Source organism: Ciconia boyciana, chromosome 5 (assembly GCF_034638445.1).
Source record: "Ciconia boyciana chromosome 5, ASM3463844v1, whole genome shotgun sequence".
NCBI classification, from domain to species: domain Eukaryota; kingdom Metazoa; phylum Chordata; class Aves; order Ciconiiformes; family Ciconiidae; genus Ciconia; species Ciconia boyciana.
This window is the reverse complement of record NC_132938.1, coordinates 26,398,632-26,426,384: the sequence shown is the minus strand read 5'-3', so window position 1 is coordinate 26,426,384 and position 27,753 is coordinate 26,398,632. Positions and strand designations below refer to the sequence as shown.

At 37.7% G+C, this 27,753-nt stretch overlaps 2 protein-coding genes across 8 annotated transcripts in view; one reads left to right on the top strand and one right to left on the bottom strand.

Annotated features, from left to right (window-relative positions):
* The window catches only part of RFC1 (replication factor C subunit 1), a 43,561-nt gene extending 17,259 nt beyond the window's left edge, over positions 1-26,302 (top strand). For both annotated transcript variants that reach the window (XM_072861314.1, XM_072861313.1), the window contains 21 exons: positions 7,403-7,635; positions 8,368-8,442; positions 10,389-10,466; positions 11,388-11,475; positions 11,571-11,872; positions 13,006-13,113; positions 13,633-13,812; positions 14,123-14,227; positions 15,299-15,695; positions 16,660-16,769; positions 18,390-18,504; positions 18,974-19,062; positions 20,113-20,250; positions 20,690-20,785; positions 20,962-21,060; positions 21,503-21,657; positions 21,774-21,891; positions 22,779-22,924; positions 23,390-23,603; positions 24,628-24,819; positions 25,366-26,302. In XM_072861314.1, the coding sequence (XP_072717415.1) occupies positions 7,403-7,635; positions 8,368-8,442; positions 10,389-10,466; positions 11,388-11,475; positions 11,571-11,872; positions 13,006-13,113; positions 13,633-13,812; positions 14,123-14,227; positions 15,299-15,695; positions 16,660-16,769; positions 18,390-18,504; positions 18,974-19,062; positions 20,113-20,250; positions 20,690-20,785; positions 20,962-21,060; positions 21,503-21,657; positions 21,774-21,891; positions 22,779-22,924; positions 23,390-23,603; positions 24,628-24,819; positions 25,366-25,461 (3,134 nt within the window). In that variant the 3' untranslated portion in view covers positions 25,462-26,302. The remainder of the gene's footprint in view (positions 1-7,402; positions 7,636-8,367; positions 8,443-10,388; positions 10,467-11,387; positions 11,476-11,570; positions 11,873-13,005; positions 13,114-13,632; positions 13,813-14,122; positions 14,228-15,298; positions 15,696-16,659; positions 16,770-18,389; positions 18,505-18,973; positions 19,063-20,112; positions 20,251-20,689; positions 20,786-20,961; positions 21,061-21,502; positions 21,658-21,773; positions 21,892-22,778; positions 22,925-23,389; positions 23,604-24,627; positions 24,820-25,365) is intronic.
* A 26-nt stretch (positions 26,303-26,328) lies between these two features.
* The window catches only part of WDR19 (WD repeat domain 19), a 49,124-nt gene continuing 47,699 nt past the window's right edge, over positions 26,329-27,753 (bottom strand). For all 6 annotated transcript variants that reach the window (XM_072861309.1, XM_072861307.1, XM_072861311.1 and 3 more), the window contains 2 exons: positions 27,316-27,436; positions 26,329-26,478 (listed from right to left, as the gene is read on the bottom strand). In XM_072861309.1, the coding sequence (XP_072717410.1) occupies positions 27,322-27,436 (115 nt within the window). In that variant the 3' untranslated portion in view covers positions 26,329-26,478; positions 27,316-27,321. The remainder of the gene's footprint in view (positions 26,479-27,315; positions 27,437-27,753) is intronic.

Sequence of the window (27,753 nt, the reverse complement as noted above, 5' to 3'; positions counted from 1 at the left end):
TTCACATTGTTTGCTGTAGAGCCTCTCCCCCCCCCCCCCCATACTTGCACAAAAGACCTTGCTTAGAAATACCATAAACTTATTTTAACCATTCAGTATATTGCATTTAAATGATAAAATTGGGCAGGTGAAGTTCCCTAGTTCCCACATTCCTGTGGACTTTCTGTGACTGTAATACTTAATTTTTATTTATGTTAAATTTTTGTGGGCCCAGGGAGTGAAGCATAGCGCTCATTGAAAATATTCTCTCCATTGGACCTTCCGATACAGCAATTCAATACTGACTTTTTTTTCGGCTCCTTTGTAGTGCAGGTACATTCATTTTTCCTTTTGTGGTGATTATTACTCTGTTGAGTGCTAATAAAGTTTCCTGGAATTAAGCTATTAGGCATTGAAGTTGCATTTTTTCCATATTAAAGCTATTTTTAAGGCCCATTGTTAAAAATATGACAAACTGGCAAAATTCTTCTTAGAATTCCCAGTATCTCTTAGAATGAGTGTACAGTTTACCGCTTTACATAGTCCCATTAACTTGGAATAAAGCTATGTTTAACATGAAAGCAGCAGGTTAAGGAAACAACAGAACCTGTTTTATTTAGACCGTAGTACTAAAAGTGATCTTTCTTGGCTTCAAATGTAGATCCTTTAAACAATCTACCCAGTTTTTAAAATGGAGTTATTGTTAAAGTTATAATTTAAAATAGAAAAATATTTTCCAGTGCTTATGCAATGACTTCTTACCTTTCATAAGTTGTGGTCTCACATGCAGTATGATTTGAAATAAAATTTTAATAACTGTGTCAAGTTTTTTGAAGAAGCTTTCTAGTGAAGACTTAGTTTTGCATTTAATCAGTAATGCTACAGTTCAGGTTTTTTGCATTGTTGTTTTAAAAATCTCATATGAAAGTTTCTGATCACTTGTTCATTTTTTTAATTAAAGGCTTCGAGATTTTTTTGAAAATCTAAAAAAAAAACCAAACATGCTATATGTTTTCGTTGCTTGTTTGATAAGTTTAAGTACAATTTTTTTAGAGGTCTGCTTAACAAGTAGTGTTGTGACTTAAATCTCTAAAACAGTGCATCATTAACCTGTTACTTTTGTAAGTTGCTTTTTTAAAAGGAAAGTAAAACTACCTTCCCCCCCACCCACGTAACCCCAAATCAAAATAAAAAGGTTCTATGGTGTTATGAAAACATAAAGCTTACCAGAATCATTCCAGTTTTACTATTTTGAAATAAATTTACATCTGTGTGGCTTTTTCAGTTATCAGAGAGAGTTTATATTTTCTGTTGAATCTGGTACTGGACTGTCTTGTTTTCTTTATCATTCATAAGTTCTCTGAAATTTTTATCATAGTTGATACAGATTGTCATGTTCTAAATAAATCAACTTAAACATGAATGTAATGTTTTGATGTCACTTGGCAAATTCATTCTTTGGAATAGTGGCTCTTCAAGCTGTAGCTGCATTAGCTCAAGATGTTGCTGCTTTCCTCTGCCTATTCCTTTCTGCTTGCTGGAGATCTTTTTTCTCCCTTTTCTCCTTTCATATCTCCTTACTGAGATGCTTGAGTAACTGGTCTTGACTCAGTGAATCTGCTGGATTAGTTTAAAATGTAAAAGATGACTTTTTTTTTTTTTGCTAGACTAGTTCATTTTGTCTGAAATGGAACGTTGTGTCCTGAGTGGGTTAGTAAGTTGAGCTGCCTGAGCTGCAGCTGGAAAAAATGAACGTGTTTATACTTGGATGGATTCTTTTCAAGTTATGTTTTTTCCCCTGTTTCCTAATTATTCATTTGGTGTTACTGAATATTCCTATCATGCAGGTAACTTCAGGCAACTAAACCAGAACATGAAGTTTCACTGCATGGTGGGGATTCAGATCCACTTCTGTGAAATCATAAAGTTGCTAGTATGGTAAAAGTAACCAGTTCAAGTGAATAAAACTCTCTATAATAAACTGCAAAGAGTTAATGGACTGATAACTTGTAATTGCATGCCAGGGTAATATGCACAGCAGTTTCTGTGGCAAGTGTGAGTATTTCATTTGGAAGGAGTTGCTATAATTGATGGTTTTGCAGATGAAGGTCATTTACTTCAGCTTAAATATATTCAGCCCTCTCATATTTTAATGCTCCCAAAACTTATTTCTAAAGATATTTTTAAAAGATAAGTATACATATTTGACTAATAATTTTTTTTGGTGTATACTGGACAAAAAGGGATCAAAGGCTATGTAGTTTGGCACTAAAGTATATAATTACAATTAGACATGGCAGTTATTGCATTGAGGTCTTGGATCCCAGAACCTTTTTCCTTTAAAGTGAAAAATATGACAGAGGCAGCTTCTTGAAATTATCTCTGATAATTGGAAAATCCAAATGTAAATTGATTTCAGAGGAGTAAAGCTGGAACAGTTCTGGTAAGCTTTATATTTTTATAACAGCATGGAACCTTGACGTCGATATAGGCAAAGTGCTAACAATTGTGGTTTAAAGTGCATGTTTGTAGTACATCTAAAATCAATTAGCTTGTTGAGAAATGACATAAAATCTAAATGACTGTACAGACCTGTTTTTTTTTTTTTTTTTTTTAAATGTAGGTTGCAACTACTATGTTTTTAAATGAGGAGGAAAAAAAAAGGCATTTTGTTAGTCACACATAGCATCTGTTCTTTTTGGAAAGAGTTACGGGGGTTGAGTTTGAATAGACTTGCTGGCTTTTTTGAGAAAAGTGGCGGTTATCTTAAAGATAATCTTCTTAAAGATTCACTTTAAGCAAAAGATGAATACAAAACTCAGTGCTACCAGGTGCTGGGACTGTTGAGTACTGACCAATGCATATTTAAAATAATCAAAACCTGATACGATGTCATCTTTTCATACAAACACTGTTTTCTCTACCCTCAACTTTAGTTTGGACAGCAATACCTGTTGCTCTAGACAGCAAGTTCTTTAGGACAGGAACTATTTTAAGTACTTGTGCAGATGTGGTGGCATTAAAACTGAAAAATGTCCAGAATATTGTTGTTTTATACAAGTAATGTAGATGTAATGACTTTTGGATAGGATATAGTCCTTTAGCTCCATATAGAAATCCTTATGTAGTAGTCTACAAACACCAATTTAACATGCATTTATCATAAGTACGAGTTACTTGTAACCTGTAGATGCCCTGCCTATACTTGGAGCTGGCTTTGTAACATCATATTAAGAGGTTGTCTCTGCCTTAAAAATTTTGCACTATAAACAGAATAGGAACCAGGGAATTATATTCTATACTGATGAGGAACTCCACAGTACAGAAATAATAAATTAAGATGAGTAATATATGTTGTTCTGAAGGCTATCTGAGGATCTGTCCTATGCTGCTTGTTGCCATTGTCCCTTCCTGCAATAGATTGCTCCCTTTTTAGATTGGCTGAGGTAATTCCTGAACCTGAGCCTTTTAAAATGATCTGAATTTAAACAAATGTTTAAAACAGCCTAGATAATTTTGATAGAGTTCAGGTAGGGAACAGCCGCAGATGTTGCTCTGTAATCAGCAGGTGAAACCCTGTTGAGAAAGGGTGAGGATAGGAAAGAGGAAGAGGGAATAACAAACAGTTACAGGTGGGCTGCAGGCATTAGTTTATTAACCTAATTGTGCTAACTAGAACAGTATATAAAATGAAAGCCAGATGTGCTTTAATGTCATGGAATAGTTCTTAAAACCCCCAGGATTTAACAGTTGTTGTTTGTTGCTAGGGAAGTTTGTCCTTGTACATTGCCTGGCATAATAGGTCCCTGCTTCATGTGTAGTGTTTGCATCCAAAATAATTAAAAGCAATCTCCTGGTTGTCATGCCTGTCTGTTCCATTAATCACATGATTAGCTTTCTGTTTGTCACATCTACTAAATTTCCAGAAAACTCAACTAGAATACATGGTCTTGACTTGTGTTTGTAATTCAGAGCTAATCCTGAAAAAAAACAAGTGTGTATGCTCACGGTATTTTTTTTGTGGTGTAGCACACAAAAAAATGTGTTGATGTAAACAGAAATATTGCTCTTGGAATAGTCTTGTTGCGCTATACAAAGATTTTGCAACATAAGAATAATCTAGTTGATGATAAAATTGATTCCTGTTTTTCCTTTGTGAAGAAACATGCTGCCATGTAAGGCTATCTCAACTGTTCACCTAGCAATTGCTATAAGAATGCAGTTAATCTACAATTGTTATAAGCTAAAATCCGAGTTTTCACTTTTTTTCCCCCCACAAATTATTGGCTTGCTTGTATGAGGGAGAATGCTCCTCTCCTTTTACGTGTTGAGAAACATTGACCTGAATAGTCTAGCAGCAATACTAAGACTCTCTTGATATTTTCAAAGTTGTAAATGGTCACCTTCATGCTTGTAAGGAAACTGAAAGTGTACAACTGATTAACTTTGCTGTTCACTTCTGTGGCAGTAGGCATATGTGAGCAGTTTGTTTCAAGGAAGAAGCATTGAGGTTTTACTGAAAAAGTTGATGTTCTTAAGTACTTGAAATAAGGGGAGTGCCTGGAGATCAGGCAAATTTGTGATGTGCTTATGAATTTCCTGAACCTGGGATGAAACTGTAGCCTGAGTATCTGTCCCCTAAAGCATCTTTTGAAACCCCCTTAATAGAATTGGGGTGGTCTTGTTTCCTAATGACTACTTTAATGTTCTCATTCTGCCTTTCTTTACATTTATAGACAACTGTTCGTAAGTGCTGTGAGTCTCTTGTCCTTCTTTAGCCACTGCTTGCAGTCAATAAATGCTTCTAATCCTGTTGTTTCTAGGAAGGACATAATTAAAGCAAAGCTCTAATTATTGGTAATACTTAGTACTGGCATCATAAATGACTCAAATCCACATCCTCTTTAATTAAAACCTAATTATATTTACTCTGCTTCTTTCTACTCGAGAGGAAGCAGTATCCTGTTGGTTTTTGTTGTTATTTAAATGGTTATGAGTGAATAATGAAAAAGTCAATACTGCATGCAGATCTGATAACAATAGTGATGAGTAAAGATTCTTTTCTAGCATGGAGCAGTCCTTACTTTAAGAAAAGCTGGGAGCAGGGAGGCAGAATAGGATTTGTATCTTCTTTCCAAGACAAATAAATGTAATTACATCTACATTAACTGTTGATTTCTAGTAATAGGTACATTTTACTCCTGCAAATGTATTTTCTTGTTAAACTGCAAAATTTAAAAGAAGCAAAAATATTTCTGAAATTAAGTTTGAGATAAGCAGTCTCCTATTCAGACCTCAAGGTACTGTAAATTAGGAGCCTAAAGCATCTAGTGTCCAAATCTCCCAGATATGTAATAGTTTGTTAAATTGAGCTAAATGGCAGCAAGAGATTTACTGCTGCCTAGGGAAAGTAAATTGTGTTGAGAATAGTAAAGCTTTCAGCTTCATGGTAAAACTCACTGCTGTCAACTGAAGGCCTGGGCTTGAATTTTCTCTTCCATATATTGCTTTGTGAATTGAATTGGCTAAAATGCCACTTTCTCGTAGATAAATTTTTATCTTTATGCATTCTTGATTTAACTACTGAACCAATTTCTTCCCTTACAGACATATTTGTTTTATTTTTCTTTCTGAACTTTCTCTCCCAGGAATAGTTGGGGTCCCCCTTTGTACTTATATTCTGCTTATTAAGTGTTCAGTAGCAGAAAGTTCCAGGTGATGCCTAAAACACTCATGTTACTACCATCTATTGAGGAAAAAGTGAAACGAAAAAATAATTGTTTCCCTCCATTTCTGTCTAGTATATAACAAAAATTAGATGATGTCATATGTCTGTCATCTATAAACTTAGGGAAGTGATTAAGACGACAAATTTTTGTATGAAAAGAAATATGGGGGCTTAAATTAGAGATGACTGGAAAATGAACTTATTTTTGTGATAATACTGTCAATTTAAGTTCAATTATAAAACAGATGTTTAGAACATTCTGTGTTTATGATATGTTGAGGGGAGTGTCTGAAACATCTCTATTTTGAGAAAAGTAAAACCAGACTTCAGTTAGAGGCATGCAAATGAGACAGCCTCTGTTTCTGTTCCTCTCAAGTCTTTGCGCTTTATTCTTTCTGTGTTCTTAATGTTAATTTTTGGGATTTTCTTGCATTTTGCTTCTTAGTCCTTGCACACTTCGAGTTTTTAGAGGAGTTCACAAAGAAAGTGTTTTTATCACTAATCAAGAAGTTTGTGCAGTGATGTTTGTCTTCTGTGCTGTCATATTAGTATAATCATTTGGCAATGATACCTGTAGGTTTTTGTATGCTTCAGTGATAGAGTTTCATTTATATGAGTCAGTAAGACTTCACGACATGACACAAAACTCTTTGAAGTACTTGGTAATCTTTTTTGTTGGTTGATTGAGTGGGTAAAGAGTTTGGGTCCAGAATTAATAAATGTCCATCAAACCCTCTTTCTCTTTTTCATTGCTGGGAAGACCATGTCCTGGCTATTATAGAAGAGTCCTAAAAGGAAAGATTGAGTTTTTGTTCAGTGGTCTGTGGGCTAATTCTTAATGAGACTGTGTATGCCATTTTTCCTCCTCCTATTAAGTTGAAAAATCTATTTTGTATGCTGACCTCGTGTCTGATTTCTGTGTTCTGTGAAATGGCTGCATTTCTTTGAGATGGTTTTGACTGTGCTGGCAGGAGAGTGTGTTTAAGTGCAGAAATGCAGAGGATGTAGAATAGCTTGTAGAATCTCTGACTAAAAGGGAAAAAGTAAAAAATGGTGTTAAAGTGTTTCTGCTAAAACGTTCATAAGCTCTGAGCAGTACTTTAAAAATAACTAACAAGCTTATTCAATAAGCTTTTTGTAAATATAAAGTTCTAATATTTTCCTCTGGTTTATAGTATAATATTGAGAGATTCTTAAGAATATACAAGTCTACAATGCCTGTTATATTAGCTGCTCTGTTAATGAATACTATAAAGTAATAAAATAAATGTAGCTTTGTACTTCACATTTTATGTGAAGGAAGAGTTGTGCTGTTCAATTTGATGTTGCATTAATCAAGGAGAGGGTTCAAATTTCAGTGACCTAGATTTTCTGTTTATCGTCTTCCCTATGTAAGAAGGGAAGGCATTCTTTACGAACCTCTCTAAATGAGAGGTATAATGTATGAGCACAAGTAACAAATTTTATGTGTCTTTATTTCAGTACTCAATCTATTCAGACTTGAGCTATGCTATTAAAGGTGCTAAATACTATGTGTTATGCAACTCAGACGTTTTTTCAAATAACTTCTAAACACCTGTAATATTTTCTTAGGATCTGAGTTGATGTAATCTGCCAAAATAGTTCCCTTGACAGTTCTGTTATAAGAACTTAAGTTCCATGTACCAGAAGTAATAGAATACTCTTTGTGTTTAGATGAAGAAGATGACTTTGTCAATAAAAGAATTTCCCTGAAACCAAAGGAGAATGGGATGTCAGCGATTGGTTGTCCAGGAACAGCTACAGTGAAAAAGGGAGATGTAAAACCACGAGCTAAAAGCAAACCATTTTCTCCAGTGAAACAAATTGCCACCTCAGCACTTGATTACTTCGGGACAAGTACTGTCCAACGATCAGAAAAGAAACTGGTAGCAAGTAAAAGGAAAGAAGTGAGTACTAATGATGATCCTTTAGGCTGCTCATGTGTCTGATAGCAGATCAAAATGGCCAGTTTAATGACTGCAAGGAGGTCTTAACTGCTTGTCCTACTGAATGTTACTTTTTAATGACCACTCAAATGTAAGTTCAGTTCTGATGATATGTGCAAGTGTATCAAATCCTCAAATGCAAATTTAGAGTAGCATTTCCATGTCTGAGAAGATAGCACACAGTTGAAAGTAGTATTTTCTCTATTGCTTCCTCTCAAGTGACTTTTCTTAAAATTAAGTAGTTTTCTGAGATTAGCGAGTGGATGGGATAGCTTATAATTGGGGGCGGGAGGACAGGAGGGAGAGGAAGGAAGTTGTTTCCCCAAGCTTTATGGCACATATATTCATGGAATAACAAAGCACCAAATAAAGTATGGAGGAAATTAAAAATTCACAATGTAGTTACTGATTTATCTTTCAAGCAGGCCAACTGTGATAGTTTCAGAGATGTTCAGCATTGTTTGAAGAAATGAGATATTTATATTATAGCATGGTTTTGTTTTGAATAGTAAAAACTCTTGAAAACAGCCTTGCTTAATTGTGTTTAGGTTAGAGAGCTAGGAATAAAATGCTGCATGTCTCATTCCTAGTCCTTTTCTAGAAGTATACAAAATGAATCTGTACAGATTAAATTATTATAATTTACACAATATTGGGGAAACTGAACTGTTGGTCTCTTTTTCTTAAATACAGCCTTCACAAAGCAGAGACAGCACACTAGATGATGAGGCCATTGCTAGGCAACTGCAGCTTGAAGAAGATTCAGAGGTAAAAGCTCTGTAAACTTGCTGCTCTATGCCAAGAGCAGTTTAACTTAAAATTGTTTTTCCTTAAGAAACTAAGATGGACTTTCCACGTATACTATAAATACGTATAATAAAATTTATCTGTATACTTAACTCTTGCATATATGTGCAAACATAGTCACGCAGTTATTTTTATGGGCATTACTTCTGTTATGTAAATAGAACAATTCATGTAATCTCAATCTATTTTCTGTCTATCCAGACTTTCTCTACCTGTGCAGTTGATGAGTTGATGTGTCTAGAATAATCTTGCCTTTCACACAGAATTCACTTTCTGCTTCCTCATGTTTTTGGGGTTTTTTTCGGGTTTTGGTGTTTGGTGGTTTGTGTGTGTGTGTTTGTGGGTTTTTTTTTTTTTTCCCATTCCCTGGAGTGAAAAATTAAAAGCCATTGTCATCCATGATTTGTTTCACTTGTCATCTGAGTTTTCTTATAGTTGAGAAAAACGTGAATGACCCTTAAGTGTGTGTCTTAAACTTTCCTGTTTGAATCAGTGCTAATATGAGGGAAAGGTACACTTGTCATACATAATTACTTGCTTTTGGGAAAATCAATTCATTTCCCATATACTGGTAATATTGAGTATCCTTTGAAGTAAATATATTGTACATGCAAAACTTAGTCTCATCCTTGACCTTCCCAGAGGAGTGATGAATCTAGCTTTAACCTGTTAGAAAGTTAAACAACCTGTCAGGAAAAACAAGGTGTTGTCTTTCATTTGAACTGATCTTTCCTATAACACTCTCATTGTCTATATGCATCATCAAAGGAATGTACTTTATTTCAGGTGTAGCTCTGACTTAATCTGGTTTGCATTTGGTAGTCGCTGCCCTTCCCCTTTCTCACTGTACACAGGGAGGATAGATGCATTTCATCGTTACGGGCACATAAAAAATAATGCCTGTGGCATACTGGTTTTATAAAGTAATCTGTTTGAATCTTATAGCATGGTATGTTGGACTTCAAGACAATTATGAAAGGATTTTTGTTGTTGTTTTGTTAAAACAATGGTCAATGTTAATTGGCAACAATATACACTATTCAGGAATAGAAAAAGCTTTCCCCAAGGGGCCATATTGAATAGGAAAGGAAACTTGATGATCAGTTATCACTGTAGATGTCACATTTATTTTGTTAGGTGAAATAAAAATGAAACCAATCTGGCTTGGTTTTTTACAATTAATAAATAACTTTCTCAGATTCCCTATACAGTATTTGTTCTTACTGGTTCTTCTGTCAAAGAAATTCAGTTGTGTAAGTAGAAATATTAAAAAGTTAAAGTATATTTGTTTCCATAAAGTAAACAGAACTGGCAACAAGAGCTGGGCTAAGGGCAGTAGCTAAATTCTCCAAAACTGCCAGAATGTTTTTTCCTATGGTATGTTTCTAGCAGTCAACGAGAATAAAACATTCATGACTGAGACATCGTAATACTTTGCAGGCATTGTTCTACTTGTCTTTTGCGACTGCTTTTGAAAGTTTTCTAAAGCCAACAGGTTGCATCTTGGTGCAGGCTGGTTGTTGTGAGATCCTGCCTTCACGTTTTGATTGTTTATTGAATGAAAAGGATACACAACAATAACAAATATGAAGCAACAGAAAACATCTTTGAAAACAGATTATCCAGGCTTATTAATGTTTCTAGTGCAACAAATCCAAACTCTACTTTTCTCACTAGACTTCATTCTCTCTTTTTGGGGGAAACAAGTAATTCTTAAGTGCCATTTTCAGAAATTTATTTACGTCTTGTAGGACACACTTTTTCCAGCTATGTGCTGTTTTACTTTAGATAGACTTCTTGTCTTGAACAGCAAATGGAGTTTTAAAAAATTCTAGTAGAATTAAAATTTGTCAGACATGAGCCTAAAAATCTCTTTTTTCTTTCTTTTTTTTTTTTTTTCCTTTCAGCTGGAGAGACAGCTGCATGAAGATGAAGAATTTGCTAAAACTTTGGCCATGTTGGATGAAACACCGCAGAAGAAAAAGGTTGAATTATTTTTAAACTTTAGTTTTTAGAACTTGCATTGCTGGGAGTGTTCTTGTTTAGACACCTAACCTTTGTTTTGAGACTTCCATACAAATGCATTAAAAAAAGCAAGAAAGTGTTTGCATGAAAAATAACATACTTTTCATACATTCCTCCTGGATTTTCTTCACTCAGTAAATAGTGTCCTTCCTAACCAGACAGCAGGTGTCATTGTATCTTTGTGCTATCTGCTTCTGTTGAAACGGAATTTTAAGTTCTAGTTCTAATTGAGTGGAGTGTGTTGCTGAAGACTGAAGCTTTAGATCAGCTATAGCTCTCTTGGTTCAGGAGGACCAGATCAAGTAAAATGAGTCAATGGCACAAGTTGGTGAAACATGATGAGAGAAAAAGGAAGGAGGAGAATACGCTCCTTGCTTTGAGAGAAGGGGCAAGCAGGGATCTTGAGAGTTTTGAGACTAACCCCAGTGGTTGGAATCTTCCCAGTTCTCATAGCTTGTGGTGTAAGGCACAGTAAAATATTTGCTGGGTTGTACATCAAGGCTCTTAGAATTTAGGATTGCTAATTTGAATGTAGCAAGTAGTAGTACTTCTAGACTAATCAGTAAACCAATTATGATTGAAATTTACTGTAACCCGGAAGTTTGGCCTTTGTCTTAAGGAATGATTATGTTGTATGGCTGAGTGCAGAATTTGCTCATCTGCCTGCCTTTGATAGAGATTGTATTCTGACTTGTGGTAGGGATCAGCTTTGTTAGATGTCATTCAGTCTGTTGTACTTAACAGTAGTGTTATCCCACAGTGTGTGAGGTCATTTACCCGGTGTGCAAGACGTCCTTATATCAGTAGGGAAACTCAGGGATCTGGACTTAATGGTAGCTCGGGACATGCCTCTCTGATTTTGTCATTGTGTGTTTATTTAGGCTCGGAAAGATTCAGGAGGAGAGCAAACAGTACTGAGCATCAAGAGCAGTCCTAACGTGACAGAAAGATATAAGCAGTCGGAAAGAGGTAGGACACGGAATACAGAAAACATTTCACCATTTTATAATGTTAATGAGATGCCTTCTTACATATGTGCTCTCCTCCTGCTGCCTCCTTTCAAGTGAAAGCAACAAACTCGACAGGTGAAGCAAAGAATTACAGTGCGAAGCAGCAAACTAAATCTGAACATTCAAAAGGCTCTCGTTTATCCCCACAATCATCTGATGGTAAAACAGCAAGAGAGTTGACGGATAAGACCTTGCCTTTGAAACCTAGCTCTAAGCTTGTGTCTCTGAAACAAAAAGAAAAGCTTGGTGAGAAGGAAAGAGGTGGTCAAAGTTTAGTATCAAAAGAAAAAACTGCTTCAGGGAAAGAAGAGAAGACAACACCAAAGAAGGAGAAAATTTCTCCCAAGAAGACTGAGGTAGGAGCTATGAAAATGAATTTAGTTTAGTTTCCTGCAAATAATTACTTTGCAGGAAAATAGTTTTAATTTATTATTGTTTATGTGTCACTGTTGTAACTTGGTACTTTGAGTCTTCAGAGCAATTTTTAAGAATTTGAATTCTGGTAAGACTTCAAGTTCCTAGCAATTGTAAAAATATAGGAGAAAAATTAGCTGGAAAAGTGTAAATCAAATGCATGAAGGAACTGGGAGTTCTGTAATGCTCATTAAGGTATGCATCCAAAATCAGTTCAGTGCTTTTTCACATTTAACTTCCCTGAAAAAATGCGGAATGCAGGAATTCAGACACTTAGTGAGTGAAAGCTTACTGTTTATGGGAGCTTGGTGACCTTGTGGATCTATACTGCTGCTAGAATGATAAATGGCATTGTTTGGGGGGGAGTATGTTCAGTGCCCTTCCCCCCCCCCCCCCGGTTTCTAAAGTATATTTCTTATGGTTGATACATTATGTAGGAATACAATTTAGTTTTCTCTTAACTGTCTGATTCAGTAACTGTAATTATTGAACACACTGGCAGTTATTGGCAACCTTAAAACATACTTTTTAATCATAAAGTACAAAATATCCAATTTTGACACTTAAATAACAGTTTTAATTGGGAGGGAGAGCCTGCAACTTCTTTGGAGGTGAGTTTTAAATAATTTTTTTACTGATTAAAAAGCTTAAATGTCTCTTAAAAATAGAAATACTACAAAGTAGACTTTATGTATAAAGTGTAGGTGTTGTCTATACCTGATAATAATTCTGAAATAAAATAGGATGTGAATTTAAAGCAACAATTTATGAATTAAGTGAGTACATACATGTGGAGTACAGATGAATCTAGAGAAACTTGACAATAAACAACGGGTACATGTGTGTTAAACTCTCAGGTGAGTTTTTGAAATCTTTTTTTAAAAAGAGCAACAGAAAATATCTCAAAACCAGAACAAGCTTCAGTATTGCATGTTAATAGATTAAAAACAAGTGTTAGAACTTATTTTTCCTTTGGTGCATAAAAATGTCTTAAAGTGTGATGCTTTAGTTTATTTTGTTGTTTTTATATATGTAATATGTGTATTAATTTTTTTTTTTTCCCCTCCTGCCCAAGTCTGTAAGTCCTGAGGACTCTGAAAAGAAGCGAATCAATTATCAAGCCTACCGAAGCTTCCTGAACCGCGAGGGTCCAAAAGCGCTGGGTTCCAAAGAGATACCTCAGGTAAGTTTGGCTACAGCAGAATTCTCTATGTAGAAGTGGAGTGTGTCATAGCCTTACTGTTATAAGTGATCTAACAAGTATCAACTAAACTACTTAAAAACTGGTATTTTTTTCAGGTAGGAAGTATGTATTGGAAAAAGCTAAATTGTAATGCAAAGCAGTGATTAAATGTAAGGCAATACACTAAGAAATTAAATTCAGTGCTTGGTTTATGAAGTCATGATGATGAAAAATAGTTACTGGTCTTAAAGTTGAAGATTGCTGTCACTCATTGACTGACATGGTATGCTTGAAGCACAGAGTTAGGAGTATGATCAGTCAGGTGAACAATGTGTGAAGTTTTGTTGGTAGCTATTCCTTTAAATGGCTTTTTAACTTTTAGAACTAATACCTAGCATCAGCTTATTTTTAAAGTTTCATAGGGTATTTGATGTGGTGGGGGGTTAAAGTTTATGGTGAAGAGGTATTTGGTACAGTTGCATCAGGTAATGGCATTTTCTGCAATGCTCTGGTTCTCAGGGAGCTGAAAACTGCTTGGAAGGCCTGACATTCGTAATTACAGGCGTTCTGGAGTGTATTGAAAGAGATGATGCCAAGTCTCTAATTGAACGTTATGGAGGAAAAGTAACTGGCAACGTCAGCAAGAAGACAAACTATCTGGTTATGGGGCGAGACTGTGGCCAATCTAAACGTGAAAAGGTGAGCGTTCCTGTGCCTGAACGAAGTAGAAGTGAAACTGTGAATTGTTCATATCTAACTGTATTGATTTTCAGTATCTCTGCCAAAAGGAGGCAGTACTACCAATAAAGTGCATGTTAAAAAGGAAAAGTTGCCTAATGTTTTAGGGCTTTGTTTTGTTCTTATTTATTTGTATACACACACGTGCACGCACACACAACATGTTGTTGTTGTGTTCCTAAATATAGTCTTTACTGGAAAGCACTTTGAAGTGAATTATGTAACTCCTAACTTGACTTGACTTTACTTTTAATTCTTTCTTTTGCTCCAGGCATCAACTTTAGGGACAAAAGTTATTGATGAGGATGGCCTGTTTGATCTTATTCGAACTATGCCAGGCAAAAAGTCCAAATATGAGCTGGCGGCTGAAACAGAGGTTTGTTTATAATAAACTTAGGGGCTTTTGTTTGTTTGTTTTTAATTGAAAGGAGTCTTGGTCTTCTGTTTCAGTAACAGTAACCCTACAATTGTCAGTTTGACCTTCTAGGTTAAAAATATTGAAAGTGGAAAATTTTATGTTTGTGTTTAAGACTTCTACTTGGGAGCTATAGGGTTTTTCCTCACCTTTCACTTTTATACTCTGACATTATTCTGTATTTTAGGTACCTGACTGAGGGGGTAATTTTATCTCCTTAGATGGTTTCAGTTTTAAACTTTGAGTATTTGTTTAGTCTTTGAAATACATAACTGTGACTGATACCGTGTCTACCCAGACAGGCCCACTATAAAATTGTACTGTAAACATGGGACAACTATATGTAAACCATGTGTATACACAACAGATTTTGTCTTTATGTGGTACGTGAACTAATAATATTAATGGGAAATTTTTCAGGGAATACTGTGAAAACAGTAACAAGTTTTTTATGCACATTTAAATTTAGTCGGTAGTGGCTGATAAAATGTTATTAAAATCTCTGTTAGCTCCAACATATTGTGCATTCAGTATAGACGTTGCTTTGGTACTTCTGATGTGGCTAGGCATGAATTGTTGCACGTAAAGATACTATTGGTGTCCTAAGGAGAAGCACCTCTAAGCTTACTAGCTAATTACTTTCACTCCCTTTGAATTGTTTTCTTTCTTTCTGGAAGCGTTGTTTTGCAAGAGCTTCGTTGGTGTCTGGCCCCAAATCTGACAGTCATCAGGTTTGCTTTTTTTTTAATGTTGCATTAGGCTTTGTGAGTAAGGGGACTGCTCTTGGAATGACCAGAACGTTTCCTGCCTCTCTTGTGGGTTGTACTACAGAACCAGGTGGCATCGTGTTTAACTGTGATTTATTTTTCAGAGGGAAATATTTCTTTATCTGCTCTTGAAGTTTTTTTTATCAATACATAAGCTTTGTTACTTTCTTAAGCACTCCTGTACATATGTTCAAAGACAGCATGTTTGTTTACTGTATGGGTTTTTGGAATTTCCCTTTAATTTTCTTACCTATATTTTCCTAAGGCAAAGAAAGTGGAGTCAAGAGCTAAAAAGACACCACAGAAAGCTGAAGCTGGAAAAAGGAATTTTAGCCCCTTCAAAAGGGAAGCTGGTAACAAAAAATATACGTCTACTCCTGAAAAAGGAGATACCGTCAAATCTGTCAAGAAAGAAACCACTGCTGTTCGAAAGCTTATGGACTTTAAACGGCAGACTGTGGAGAAGGAGGAAGCCCTAAAACCCAAGGGGAACTTGGTCTCTGAGATTAATGAAGGTGGAACAGAGGGATTGCTATGGGTAGATAAATACAAGCCTGTGTCTCTCAAAGCAATAATTGGACAGCAGGGTGAGCAAAGCTGTGCCAATAAACTGCTCCGATGGCTCCGAAATTGGCACAAGAATACCTCAGAAGATGGACAAGGTGACCAGCGCGGTTAAAGTACTCTCTGTGTTCTTCCATGCCAGTCACGCTGCTTGGTTCCCTGGACCAATAGGGCCTTTGAGATAGCAGAGCGACTCTAGAAATCAGGAATGAGGCTGCAGTCAGTTGCGTTTTTAGCAGCAGTTGAACTTGAGTAGTTTTTTTTTCTTTTTTTGTTGAAGCAGTTGTTTGCTTACCACCACTGCCCCGCCCTGCACCCTGCCCCCCCAAAACCAACCCAAAACCAGAAAAGCAAACTGTGTCTGAAGATATTTTAAGTCCTGTTGGTATTCTCTTAAACATGAATTTTTCCAAAAGAAACCAAAATAACCTAGCAGTAATGTATATAAAAATGGCCTCATATTCAGCCTAGTGAATTCTTTCTCACCAAGAGAAATGTTGGCCAGTGCTAACCTGTCTGTACACGTGGTGAAAATACAGGATAGCAACATGTCTAAAGGGCTTCCATCATGCATGGGCAAGAGATGAATTGTTAAGGTCCTGGTTCTGCCTGGCAAGCAGCCTGTTGTGTATAGTGTGTCATCCTGTAGACAGTTTTTTCTGTGATTAAAATAGTGTTTAAGCTTCACTGCTATGGTAGTGAGCAGTGGGGTTTTTCTGTGTGTGTGTTGGTTTGGTTTGTTGTGGTTTTGGGGGGTTTTTTGTGGTGTGGGTTTTTTTTTTTTTTTTAATGATGTGGTTGTGAGAAAATTGCAGAAATGATTGTATTACATTAATAGCATTTTTGCTATTTTTCAGTTTAGGTCACTGCAAGTCTTAAACTAAGATGGTTTAAACAGCTTTTTCCCAAGTGGTTAGGATGCAGATGTGTATGCCTTTTTTCACATCAAGCCTTAGATGAGGAAAAACTCCAGTGATGCTTGATATCTTTAAAGATTTACATGAAGTGTGCAGTTTGTTTTGTAATACATACCTAGGTTAAACCTGGAATCTTCTTTTATAGCAAAGACCAATAAAACTGGAGGCAAAGATGATGGTACTGGTTTTAAAGCAGCATTACTTTCTGGTCCACCTGGAGTTGGTAAAACTACTACAGCTTCTTTGGTTTGTAAGGTGAGTTCATATTAACAGTTGTTCCCAGTGCTATTTGTTATATATTGATGCTTTATCTGGATACTGATACAGTGTGCAGGTGGATATCCCCTAAATTACCAGGGTCTGCTGCCAGCCTAGTTCCACCTGCTCAGAACAGGGTTACAGGTGAAAATATGTGGATGTTTAGATACGTTTATCAGGTCTGGGGTGAGAATATAGCAATGGGTGTCTGTGTTTCTTTCTGTTATATTGAGAAGAAACGTATCGCAGTATGTTGAACAGTTGGAAATGCTTTTCAAATATTGTGAGTGTTCAGCACTAGTTTACAAGTCAGAGACTATTTGCACTAAATTTAGTGGGAGTTGAATTCTGGCAAGGTTTTTGAAAGTTCCTACGACAGACTTGGTCATGGTTTTTATGTATCTAACAAAGATGCCCTTCCCAGACTCATTCTAAATTCAAATACTACTTTAGGATGAGAGAAGTTGACAGGCCCATGTTTCCATTTCTCAATCTGAATTTACAAATCTGTTTTTCCTAACTTACTGGAACACTGCGTTCCACTAACTTTGTCATGAGAATCAGCTGAGAACTCCATACTGTAGAAATACCATTAAAGCTAACTTACTAATAGTGGTGTTGTAACAAGTTACAGATTATTTTTCTTCTTTGACTTGCAAAAACTTTCTTAGAATAGGATACTGCCAGCTTGGAAGAGTTGAGAACTATTGTCAGCTATGTGATCTTCGTGCTGGGAAGGAGTGATTGCTTGCCTTGATATCTGAGTTGTATAGAGTAACTCCCAATCTCCCCCTACCCCGCCTTAGACCTTTGCACCAACAAGCTGGTGCTGCACCCAAAACTAGACCTGCAGAGAAGCTGGATGTGTGCTGATTTGTGCTCCTTTCTGCACTAGCATGGTCTTTTCTGCTTCTAGTTTCCAACCTAGCTTGCTCACAGCTGCATCAGGTCTCTGCAGAGCATTTCACTATACTCCACAGGAGCAGCCAACCAAACTCGGTTGTTCAAGCTGCAAGAACAAAGCTGTGTGCAGCTCACTGCAGTGCCGTGGCATGCCCCTGGCAGGGGAGTTTGCTGATAAAGGAGCAGCTGGGTTAAGTTCTCTCAGGACTGACATGCAGCCCAGCCCCATTCTGAAGTGTTAGGGACTGCTGGGGGAGCTGTGTGTTTCCTAGCTGTTAGTTGAAAGCTTCTCTTTCCTTCAGCTTTCAGAGGGATGTGGTGTTTCTTGTCCTGACTATTTGTGCATAAGACTTGAATATGCAGCTGGAAATACCATGGAACTTAGCCAGCCTTGGCTTATAGTTCTGTTTCTATCCCTGGTGGCAGTTCTGTTAATCCTTCAGAACTAAATCTGTGCTGCTGACTTCCCCCCTGCCCCCCAAAATGTTCTCTCTTGGGCATATCTGTTCCGTGTCTGGCTACAAATATTTTTGGAGTATGAGAGAAAAGGAGTATAAGGAGAGAAAGGAATCAAAGCCACAATTTATATGTGAAAATGGTGTTGTAAGAGCTTTCTTCTGGACCTCTGAAATACTGTTTCTAATTCTGAGTATGCGTATACTCTTTCACTGATCTCTGTTCTCATTTTTTGTGTGGTTTTTGTGTTTGGACTAGGAACTGGGGTATAGCTACGTGGAGCTGAATGCCAGTGACACTCGCAGTAAGAACAGTCTAAAGGAAATAGTTGCTGAATCGCTTAACAACACCAGCATCAAAGACTTCTGTTCTGGTATGTTTATAGTTTGAAGGAGGATTTTTTGTTGTGTTTGAGAGCCCTGTTACAGGGGGGACAGAGCTTCCTTATTACACAACAGTGTTAGCAATTTAACTTGCTCATCATGTGGAGGGATCCAGCTCTAATAGGGATGGCTTCATTTAGTAAGCTGTTTTATTTCATCTTCAGTTGTAGAATTAAATCCTGCTATCAGTAGGATCAGTTGTTAATCGGCACAAACTACTCAGAACTCTGCAGTTGCTCTTCTGTTGCATGGGACTTGTTTCTTGGAAGATGACTCGAGGTGTTATAGTCAGTTCTGTTCTCTGAATGTAAATTCATGTGATCAAGTGGCAGAGCAAGAAGTTCACCACCACCTCAGCTGTCCAGGATGGGCTTACCTAACTTTAAAAGCATTGGGTAAAACTCTGAGCAAGACCCTATTTTATTCCCATCTCATTTTCTTGTCCATATTCATTTTCAGGCACATCCTCATCAGTTAGCGGGAAACATGTATTGATCATGGATGAAGTGGATGGTATGGCAGGCAATGAAGACAGAGGAGGGATTCAGGTGAAACTGCTATAGTTACTAGTTAATGCCATTGCTAAGACTGCATACCATATATAGGACAAAATATTTCAAGCCAGTCTACAGTCCTCAACCCATGGTCCATAGAAAGTCTCTGTAGAGTGCAGTTTATCTGACCTATTTTAGAAGTCTGTCTTTGTGTAAGAAGAATTATGCATTGGTAGGGGGGAAAAGGGATACTTACGTAAAAGAAACCTGGAGTGACACACTTGGGTGTGTGCGCTTTAGATGTTTATTCCTGGACAGGTGAATTTATCCTAAGGTCTCTGCAGCTGACGCCTACCTGCAGTGGAGGTTTGTAATCTGACTGGGACAGTTGCTCTCTTCAGTAGGCAGTAACACTGAATAAACAATGTGGCATAGGCAGTATTATACTTTGTTCTCCTTAGCAGCTCCAGTTTCAGCTTCTGAAGATTTCCTATGGTAACATGCAGTACTTTGACAATAAAGGGCATACAGATCTTTAGCTCAGATGCAGACGTTTACATTGCAGGAATATGACATTGAACTGAATTTCATCTTCATTAGAGCAGGCAAAGTTTGTTCTGGTAAGCCTAATAATGCGGAAGGCTGAGGGTTGAGCTCTTTGGACAGGGAAGAGCTGATCTTTTTACTTCCTGCTTCTTTGTTGTTTGTGGCAGGGTGCAGTCAGGAACGTGTGCTCCCTCTGGACATAGGCCAGGTCAAACTGGCCGTTGGACAAATGAATCTAATTCTGCAGGTGGACAGCTCTACTCTGGGCTATTGATCTTCATTGCTTCATGAAGAACAACCCAAACATGATTGCTAGAAGTGGATAGTGGAAGTGGGTAGACAGCAGAGTTACTGCAGCTGAATAGAATAGCAAGTGAAAAAAGTAGGAGAGGGGCTAGATTTTCCCTGTGTAGAAACATGATTACAGTAGGAGCAGTTTTATAGACTTGGCATCTGTCAAGGATCTGATTTAAGGCAGGGACTAATGCTGCTTGCTATGACATTTTAATCATTCTCTGAGGTATCTAATGTAATTGTTGTAATGCGTTTAAATCACAGGAGTTGATTGGTTTGATTAGACACACAAAGATACCCATCATCTGTATGTGTAATGATCGCAACCATCCTAAAATTCGTTCCTTGGTCCACTACTGTTTTGATCTTCGTTTTCAGAGACCTCGTCTAGAACAGATTAAGGTAAGAAGGCTGTGGCTGTATGGACTGCACTGAATTACCATCAGTAACTTCTGTCTTCATGTGGCAGAATTCATACAGAATTGGAAATGCCACTTAAAACTTAATGGATCACCTCAGTGAGTTACTCTGCTTTTCAAAATGGGTTGTCTGAGTTTTTCTTCCCAAAGAATGAAGTATCCCAAAGCCTTTCAGATTCAGAAGTCTATCTTAAATCTATCCAAAGATTTTTTTTTTTAAATTATCATGGGCTCTTTTTTTTTTTTTACACCAACGACAAGGGATGACTTATGTTTATGAGAGAAAATTTAAATTATATGTGCTTTACAAAAACCTAGAAAAATACAGTAACACTCTTTCAATAGATGTGTCAATGTGTTCTGTAGGGGGAAGAATTCACAGGAATTCTCTAGTGACAATTTCTCAATTGTGTGTATTACAGGGTGCCATGATGTCTATTGCATTTAAAGAAGGTTTAAAAATTCCACCACCTGCTATGCAAGAGATAATCCTGGCAGCAAATCAGGACATCAGACAGGTCAGTGCCAATTCAGCATCAGTGTCCATTCAGAGAACGTCATGTACAAGTCCTTGACTTCAGTGTAGTATTTGAACAGTATTATTATTTTTATGTGTAAGAGATAAGGCTGTTTTCTGCTCGAGTCTTCCATTTAAATACTATTATGCTACCAACTTGTCAATTTTGTTCTTTAGGTTTTACATAATCTTAATATGTGGTGTGCAAAAGATAAATCATTGACTTATGATGAGGCTAAAATGGATGGCAGCAGAGCCAAAAAGGATATCAAACTGGTAAGTGTAAAATACTGGATTGGCTTTTACTGTCCTATAATCTGATATAATCGGTAGGCTTTATAAGCATCTTCTGAACTAAAGCACTGATAGCCTAGATGCAGGGAGCTGTCAAACTTGCTACAAATAGTTGAAGAGCAGTAAATCCAGGACTGAATATATATTTTGATGTACTGGTCTCTTACGTAAGATGCAATTATGAAGCTCCTACTTCTCACCCTGAGTCCTCTATTTAGGAGATAATTCTCTTAATATCGGAAGTAAAACTCAATTCTTTAAAGTGGTAAAGCACTAGGAAGGAAATACTGAACATTGAACTTGTACTGATGAGTCTAGATATTGTGGGGTACCATCACTAAAGTAATTTTGTTGATACTGTGCTGTGTCTTACTGTTTGTGTTGACCTGCAACCCACTGACTTTTTGAAATATCATTTACTTAGGGCCCTTTTGATGTTGTCCGGAAGGTGTTTGCTAGTGGAGAGGAGGCTTCTCGTATGTCTCTTATAGACAAATCGGATCTCTTCTTCCATGATTATTCCCTAGCACCTCTCTTTGTCCAAGAGAACTATGTACATGTGAAACCAGCTGCTGCTGGGTGAGTTACTCCATACCCTAAATTGACATAGGCTTTCGTGTCAGGGAGTAAAACTAGACTAAAACCTATCTGGATATTTCTGCTTTGTAATACAATCAACTTTGTTTTTTTTCCAGAGGAAATCTGAAAAAGCACTTGGTGCTCTTGAGTAGAGCAGCTGATAGTATATGTGATGGTGATATAGTGGACAAACAGATTCGTAGCAAGCAAAACTGGAACCTTCTTCCGACACAGGTGAGCACTTAACACTAATTTTATGGGCTGTATATAGTTCATACTTCATGTAGTATTCTGTTCTGCTGGTGAGTAGAGCAGTTTCCCATATTCATATTGTTGAACCCACGCTGTATCATGAAATGAAGTCTTCTGAAACTTTGAAAAGCTTGAACCTTCTTTATGAAGCATAGGAGCACATGGTATGTATCACTTCTGATGTGCAGTTACAAACCTACTCTTATTTATGTGCTTCCTATCCCAGCCTCTTATCAGGCCAGTATTTCTCCCAAAGCACAGAGGACTGAACCTTCCTCACTGTACTTTTTTTAATGATCACTGAAGCATTGACAAGACTTGTGCTTAAACAATTATGACTGGCATCAGAGAATGTATCATAGATTAAGTTGGAGTGGACCTCTGGAGGTCATCTAGTCCACCCCCCCTGCTTAGAGCAGGTCCGGGCAGATAAGTTGCTTAGGAACTTCGCTAGCTGAGTTTAGGTAGATTTGTGGTGTTCTTTGGAAATCTATCCTTCACCATGTCCATCTGTTGGAGACTACAGCACTTGTTTGTGTGAAGTCAGCTGTTTGACTGCACACTCAAATGAGAAATGAACGGGGGGGTTTTTTGTTGTTGTGTTTTTGGTTTTTTTTTTAAATCCAGATAATTTCACAGATATTTTAGAACACGGTTAACAAGTAGGGTGGTACAAGAGATGAAGCTGTAGCCTAAAAGGGGTTGAACAGAAACAAGCAACCAAGAAGGAGTTCTCTTAAAATGAGCTCTTTCCACTGTGGAACTATATTCACTACCCTCTTTCATGCGGACAAGTAAGGTAGTATGTCGTGGCATCAGTGAGACTAATTCATTGTGATTTGAGTTTGGCATGTGTGTTCCTTTTTCAGGCTATTTATGCAAGTGTTCTCCCAGGGGAGCTGATGAGAGGTCACATGTCCCAGTTTCCTGTCTTCCCCAGCTGGCTGGGGAAATTTTCATCCGCAGGCAAACATGATCGAATCATTCAAGAACTGGCAATGCACATGAGTCTCAGGTAGTACTGACATTCCTCTTCTGATTTGTGTTGACATGGATATTTAGTTCTCAGGTAGTTCATTTCCTACCATTAATTCCTTGCTGTGCTTGGTACAAACTTAAGTGTGTATTCTGTGAATATCCTCGTATGTTGTTGGTGACGCTTCCTTAGCACTTAATCTGGACAACAATCAGACTGCAAACACTTTTAGTATAGTCAGCAGTACTGCGACTTTTTTTTTTTCCCCTGAAGTTGTTGTTTCTCAGTTACGGATGTGTTTTCCCAGACTGCTCAGCATTTGAATACCTTGCATCGGTTATCCCTAATGCAGGTATGGCAAAAGGAATGGCACAGTACAGCTTGCAGTTAACTCTTAAGGCAGTTGATTAGCCATTTGCTGAGGGCCTCCCTGCAGGTTGCTTGTGTTTAGAAGTGAGTGCTGGTGGTTGTACGGATTTACTTACTACTTTCAATTTGACAAAGAACCCAGACATGCAAGAGGACAGTAAACATGGAGTATTTGTCGTATTTGCGGGATGCGCTTGTCCAGCCCTTGAAAGACGTTGGAGCAGATGGTGTACAAGAAGCTATAACGTTCATGGACTCCTACTGCTTGATGAAAGAAGATATTGAAAATATCATGGAAATAAGCACATGGGGAGGCAAACCCAGTCCTTTTTCAAAGCTGGATCCCAAGGTAAAATTCACTAGTGGATTTTTCCCTTTTCTTCTGTATCTTTAAAAATAAATCCTAGCAGCTGCAAATGAATAATTTTATTAACTGTAATTTAATTAATGGTAGTCTCTGCAAACCAGCTGTCAAACATACTACTGAAGGTTTTAGGGGTATGTCCTGAAAGATAGTCAGGCTGTGCTTCATTCAGCAGTCTTCTACCCATTGTTCCTGGTGTAAAGGATCACTGGGAGTCAGCTGTGTCTGGGGCACAGAAGGGACAGGGAAAGCCGGTACCTTTCTACAAGCAAGCTCCTGGCTATAAGCTGTATCACCTTCATGCATAGCACTGCCTTTCTTACCACTGTGCAAAGAAGGAGGGACACACAACTGTATTAGTTACAGTGTGGGCACTGAATTAAGAGGCTGGCTTGCAGCTTGCATCTTTCACAGTCCAGCTAGCCTCAACTGCCAGACCTGGGGAGACTTTGTGTGGTGCTCCTCCAGGATCCAGCTAGTCCACTTCAGTGGCTGGGACCCTCATCTGGTACAAGATGAGCTTAAGCTCAAGTCCCTGCTACAAATGAGGCAGGTGTGAGATCTGAACTATGATCTCCCCCATCCCAGGTCAAGTGCTCTGGGAAAGAGAATAATCTTCTCTGCTGATAACTAAACCTATGCTGCTATTGGGTGTCCACCCCTAGTCTGAATATGCTGCTCCAGCATGGCAGGTGTTCAGTGCTGCTGAGGGTGGCTTTGGTGTACACAACTTGGATTAGGTGGCAGCAGAACAACAGTGCTGAAATTACTGGAGGCCTAAGTTCAAAGCATCTGAAGATGCACACTCTGTCTGAGGATTATGTGGGACTCCCTTAAAATCAGCCTTCACCATACAGCTCTTAGGTGCTTTCTGTGTCCTCTTCTACACATCTTTCATCACATCTTCCCAAAGGAAAGATGATGTGGAATCTCTAGCCAAGAGTTGGTTAGCTAACAATATACAGTTCCTAAGCTGATATACTCATAGTGTTTTCTTTCAACCTAACAGGTCAAAGCAGCTTTTACACGTGCCTACAACAAGGAGGCACATCTGACTCCATATTCACTTAATTCTGCCAAGTTATCTAAAAGGCAGTCAGGATCTGCAGTGACCTTAGAACTGAATGAAGACCTGAATGTGGAAGAGATCCAGTCTGATGAGGATCAGCAAGATACTGTTGAAAGTGATGCAATGATTAAGGTGACTTAGCTTCCTCCGTGTTAAACTACCACACTAAACTGTTTCCTCTTAAGTTACCTTTCTGGGACTTGTAACATCATCTGAATTTAAAAACAAAAATCATAGTAGATATAAAATACATTATCTCTCAACTTTTAAATTCTTAACTAGTGGTAGTGTGAAAAAGTCCAAGTGATTTCTATCCACTGTCTTCTGCTTGAATGTTGGACCAAAGTGAGACATCACTGTAAACTCATGAATACTGCATCCAATTGCAAACCTTAGTAATATTTTAGGTGTTGGTGGGGACGGTGCCATTGGCAAGGAGCAGCCACAGGCGGCAATTCCAGTAATACCGTGTGCACAATCACCAAATCGGAGAACTGTGGTCAGCCCTTAAGACTGAACATTGTAGAGTCTGTATTCTCCATGGCATTTAAAAACTGGGTACATGAAAGGGAGGGGAAGAGAAGAGATGGCTTTTTCTTTTAACACTGACTGCATTTTGTCTTATGCTTTTGTCAGGTTGCAGTTGAGTTTTAAACTAACTGTATGTTCTGTTTGTAGCAAAAAAAGGCAAAGTCTTCCAAGCTGCCAAAAAGAGAGAAAAATGAAGAAACAACAAAAAAAGAAGGGAAAAGAAAAGAGAAAACAAGACATTAAACAGAATAAATCTTGCTCTGGATGCAGCTTTGCTTATCTAACTTCTGGCCAGAACATGAGACAGATCCAGTGACAGAGCTGGGGAAGTAGAACCAGTGCATTGAAAGTGCTCCTCTTATAGAGGTGATGTAGCTACTGTACTCTCTCACTATGCAGTGCTGTGTACTTACTCTTAACGTGCTACAACGTTACAAGCTATAAATATCCTTGTACAATGAACACCAGGGTGCATGAACATGATGAAAATGTGATGCTTAGTTATCTGGCATTTATGCCAAGTCTTCCTAGGGCTTCACTTTTTTTTTTTTAAATAAATCCCCTGATATTATGTGGTGAACTCTTGTAAATAGTACGTGATGCAAAAGAACCCCCAAACCTAAATTGCGTATTTGTACATTATAGAAATTAAGCAGTGTATAAAATTACAATAAAAGGTTTCACAGGAGTCTCTTAAAATTTTTGCTAAGTTCATGGAGTGTTCTGTCTGTCTCCTTCCCTTTTCTTCCAAGGTTCTGGCTTTCCTGCATGTACAGGATGTGGTTACATTCTTTTCCTACAACTTCCCTTTTGCTCAGTTAAAGACACAGAAAAGCAGTGAGGGATTTGGTTCCAAAACTTGAGGAGCCTGTGCTTCTGAGTTGTATCTTTAATCAAAACCAGAAAGGAACACTTAAAGAGTAAGAAAAGAAACATATAAGAGAAAATAGTCATAAAAGTTCAGACCTGATCTGGAAGAGAGAACACTAGGGGTTATTTGTTTGCTACTCACATAACACAGAATGCCTCTTGGTTTGTCTTAGGTGCAAATAAAATGCAAATTTTTCTTGGTAAGAAGAATTATCAATCAGTTTTATTACTATAATAAATCAAAGTACAAAATTTATCAAAAGCTAAATATTTACAGGCTATCACAAAATAGAAATGACATGGTGGTTGTTATTAAATCCTAGTGGGGAAAAGATGTGTAATGTAGTGATAGAGCTTTCCTTGCTGCTTGCCAAGACAGCATATGCAGTTCTGAAAATAAAGAGAGGCAGTTAGTCATATCTCAAGATGTAAAGACTGTGATAGCAAACTACAAGGTTTTCTCAGACTGAAAAAAAAAAAAATTGCAAAAATAAGGTTAAAGGTTATTGTTGTATATATAATTTTATAGTATCACTTGTACATTTCAAAGTTATCACAAAAGGTGTTTCCACTCGTAAATCTGCCTTCAAATGTCACAATTACTGAGGAACTTTGCTAACTCATTTTCAGTTACCATTCATTTAACAAAACCGAAGTCTTGGATCTAAGTGTGTGCTACAGCCAGAGGGGTCTCATTCTTTGAAATACTCGTATTTCAAGCCAATACTGTGTTGCTGTTATCCTGTGACATATTCTTATATTCTGTTAAACATAGAAGCTAAGATCATGTAACCTGCATTTTAGATCTGCTCCTTCCAGTTAGCATCTCTCTTCCTACGCTTAAACACTTGTTGGTAGATCTGGAGAAGGATTTGATGATGCTAAGATCTTCAAACTGTTCTCTGTGTGCTACTAAAGTACAACTGGTGTTCAGGAACATATTCCGAACCAGACCATGTTGCAGAGGATAAGTGATCATAGAGGTAAACTGGTTTAAAGCCTCTGAACTGGAATGATTTAACAACCATGTTGCTTGCAGTAGCAAAACCTACTGGTGTTTGCATGCCTGAGGGCAAATAGGGGATACAGCTGAGCTTCAGTTAGCTGAGGCATACACCCAGGCTGTAAGTTAGATTCTTGAACACTGCATTTCCCTTGCTGGGAAAAGCTCCTGATGTCCTCTAGAATGAGCCCTGTTAAGTAAAAAATACAGGCTCTAGCACATACCTGCATTTATTGGTCCCCATCTTCTGGTTTGAGGTACTGTGTGCAATCGTTTGTTTTCTTAAGATGAACAATGTTAATCCTTTCAGAACACATTGGACATATGTTTTCAGTCTGTAACATGCTGTTTTAAAAGAAGGGTGACTGGTCAAATGATAATTCTAACGTTTTCAAAGGAACAGTTGGGCCTGAGGCAGAAAGCATAGAGCAAAGTTCTGACCTATGCTGTGTAACAAATACAGGCCAGAGCAACAGCACCTTCTGTCTAGGCGGAGCAAAGGTTGGTTGGTATGTTTTTAACATTTGAGAACCAACATCACAACAGGAATGCTGCTGCTGTTTGCAATGGCATGAGGAAAATTTGGCAATTAAAACATATACAAAGGAGCTTGGGCTGGAACGTGAAGTTTCTGCAGCTTCGCCGTTCCTGACATCCGAACA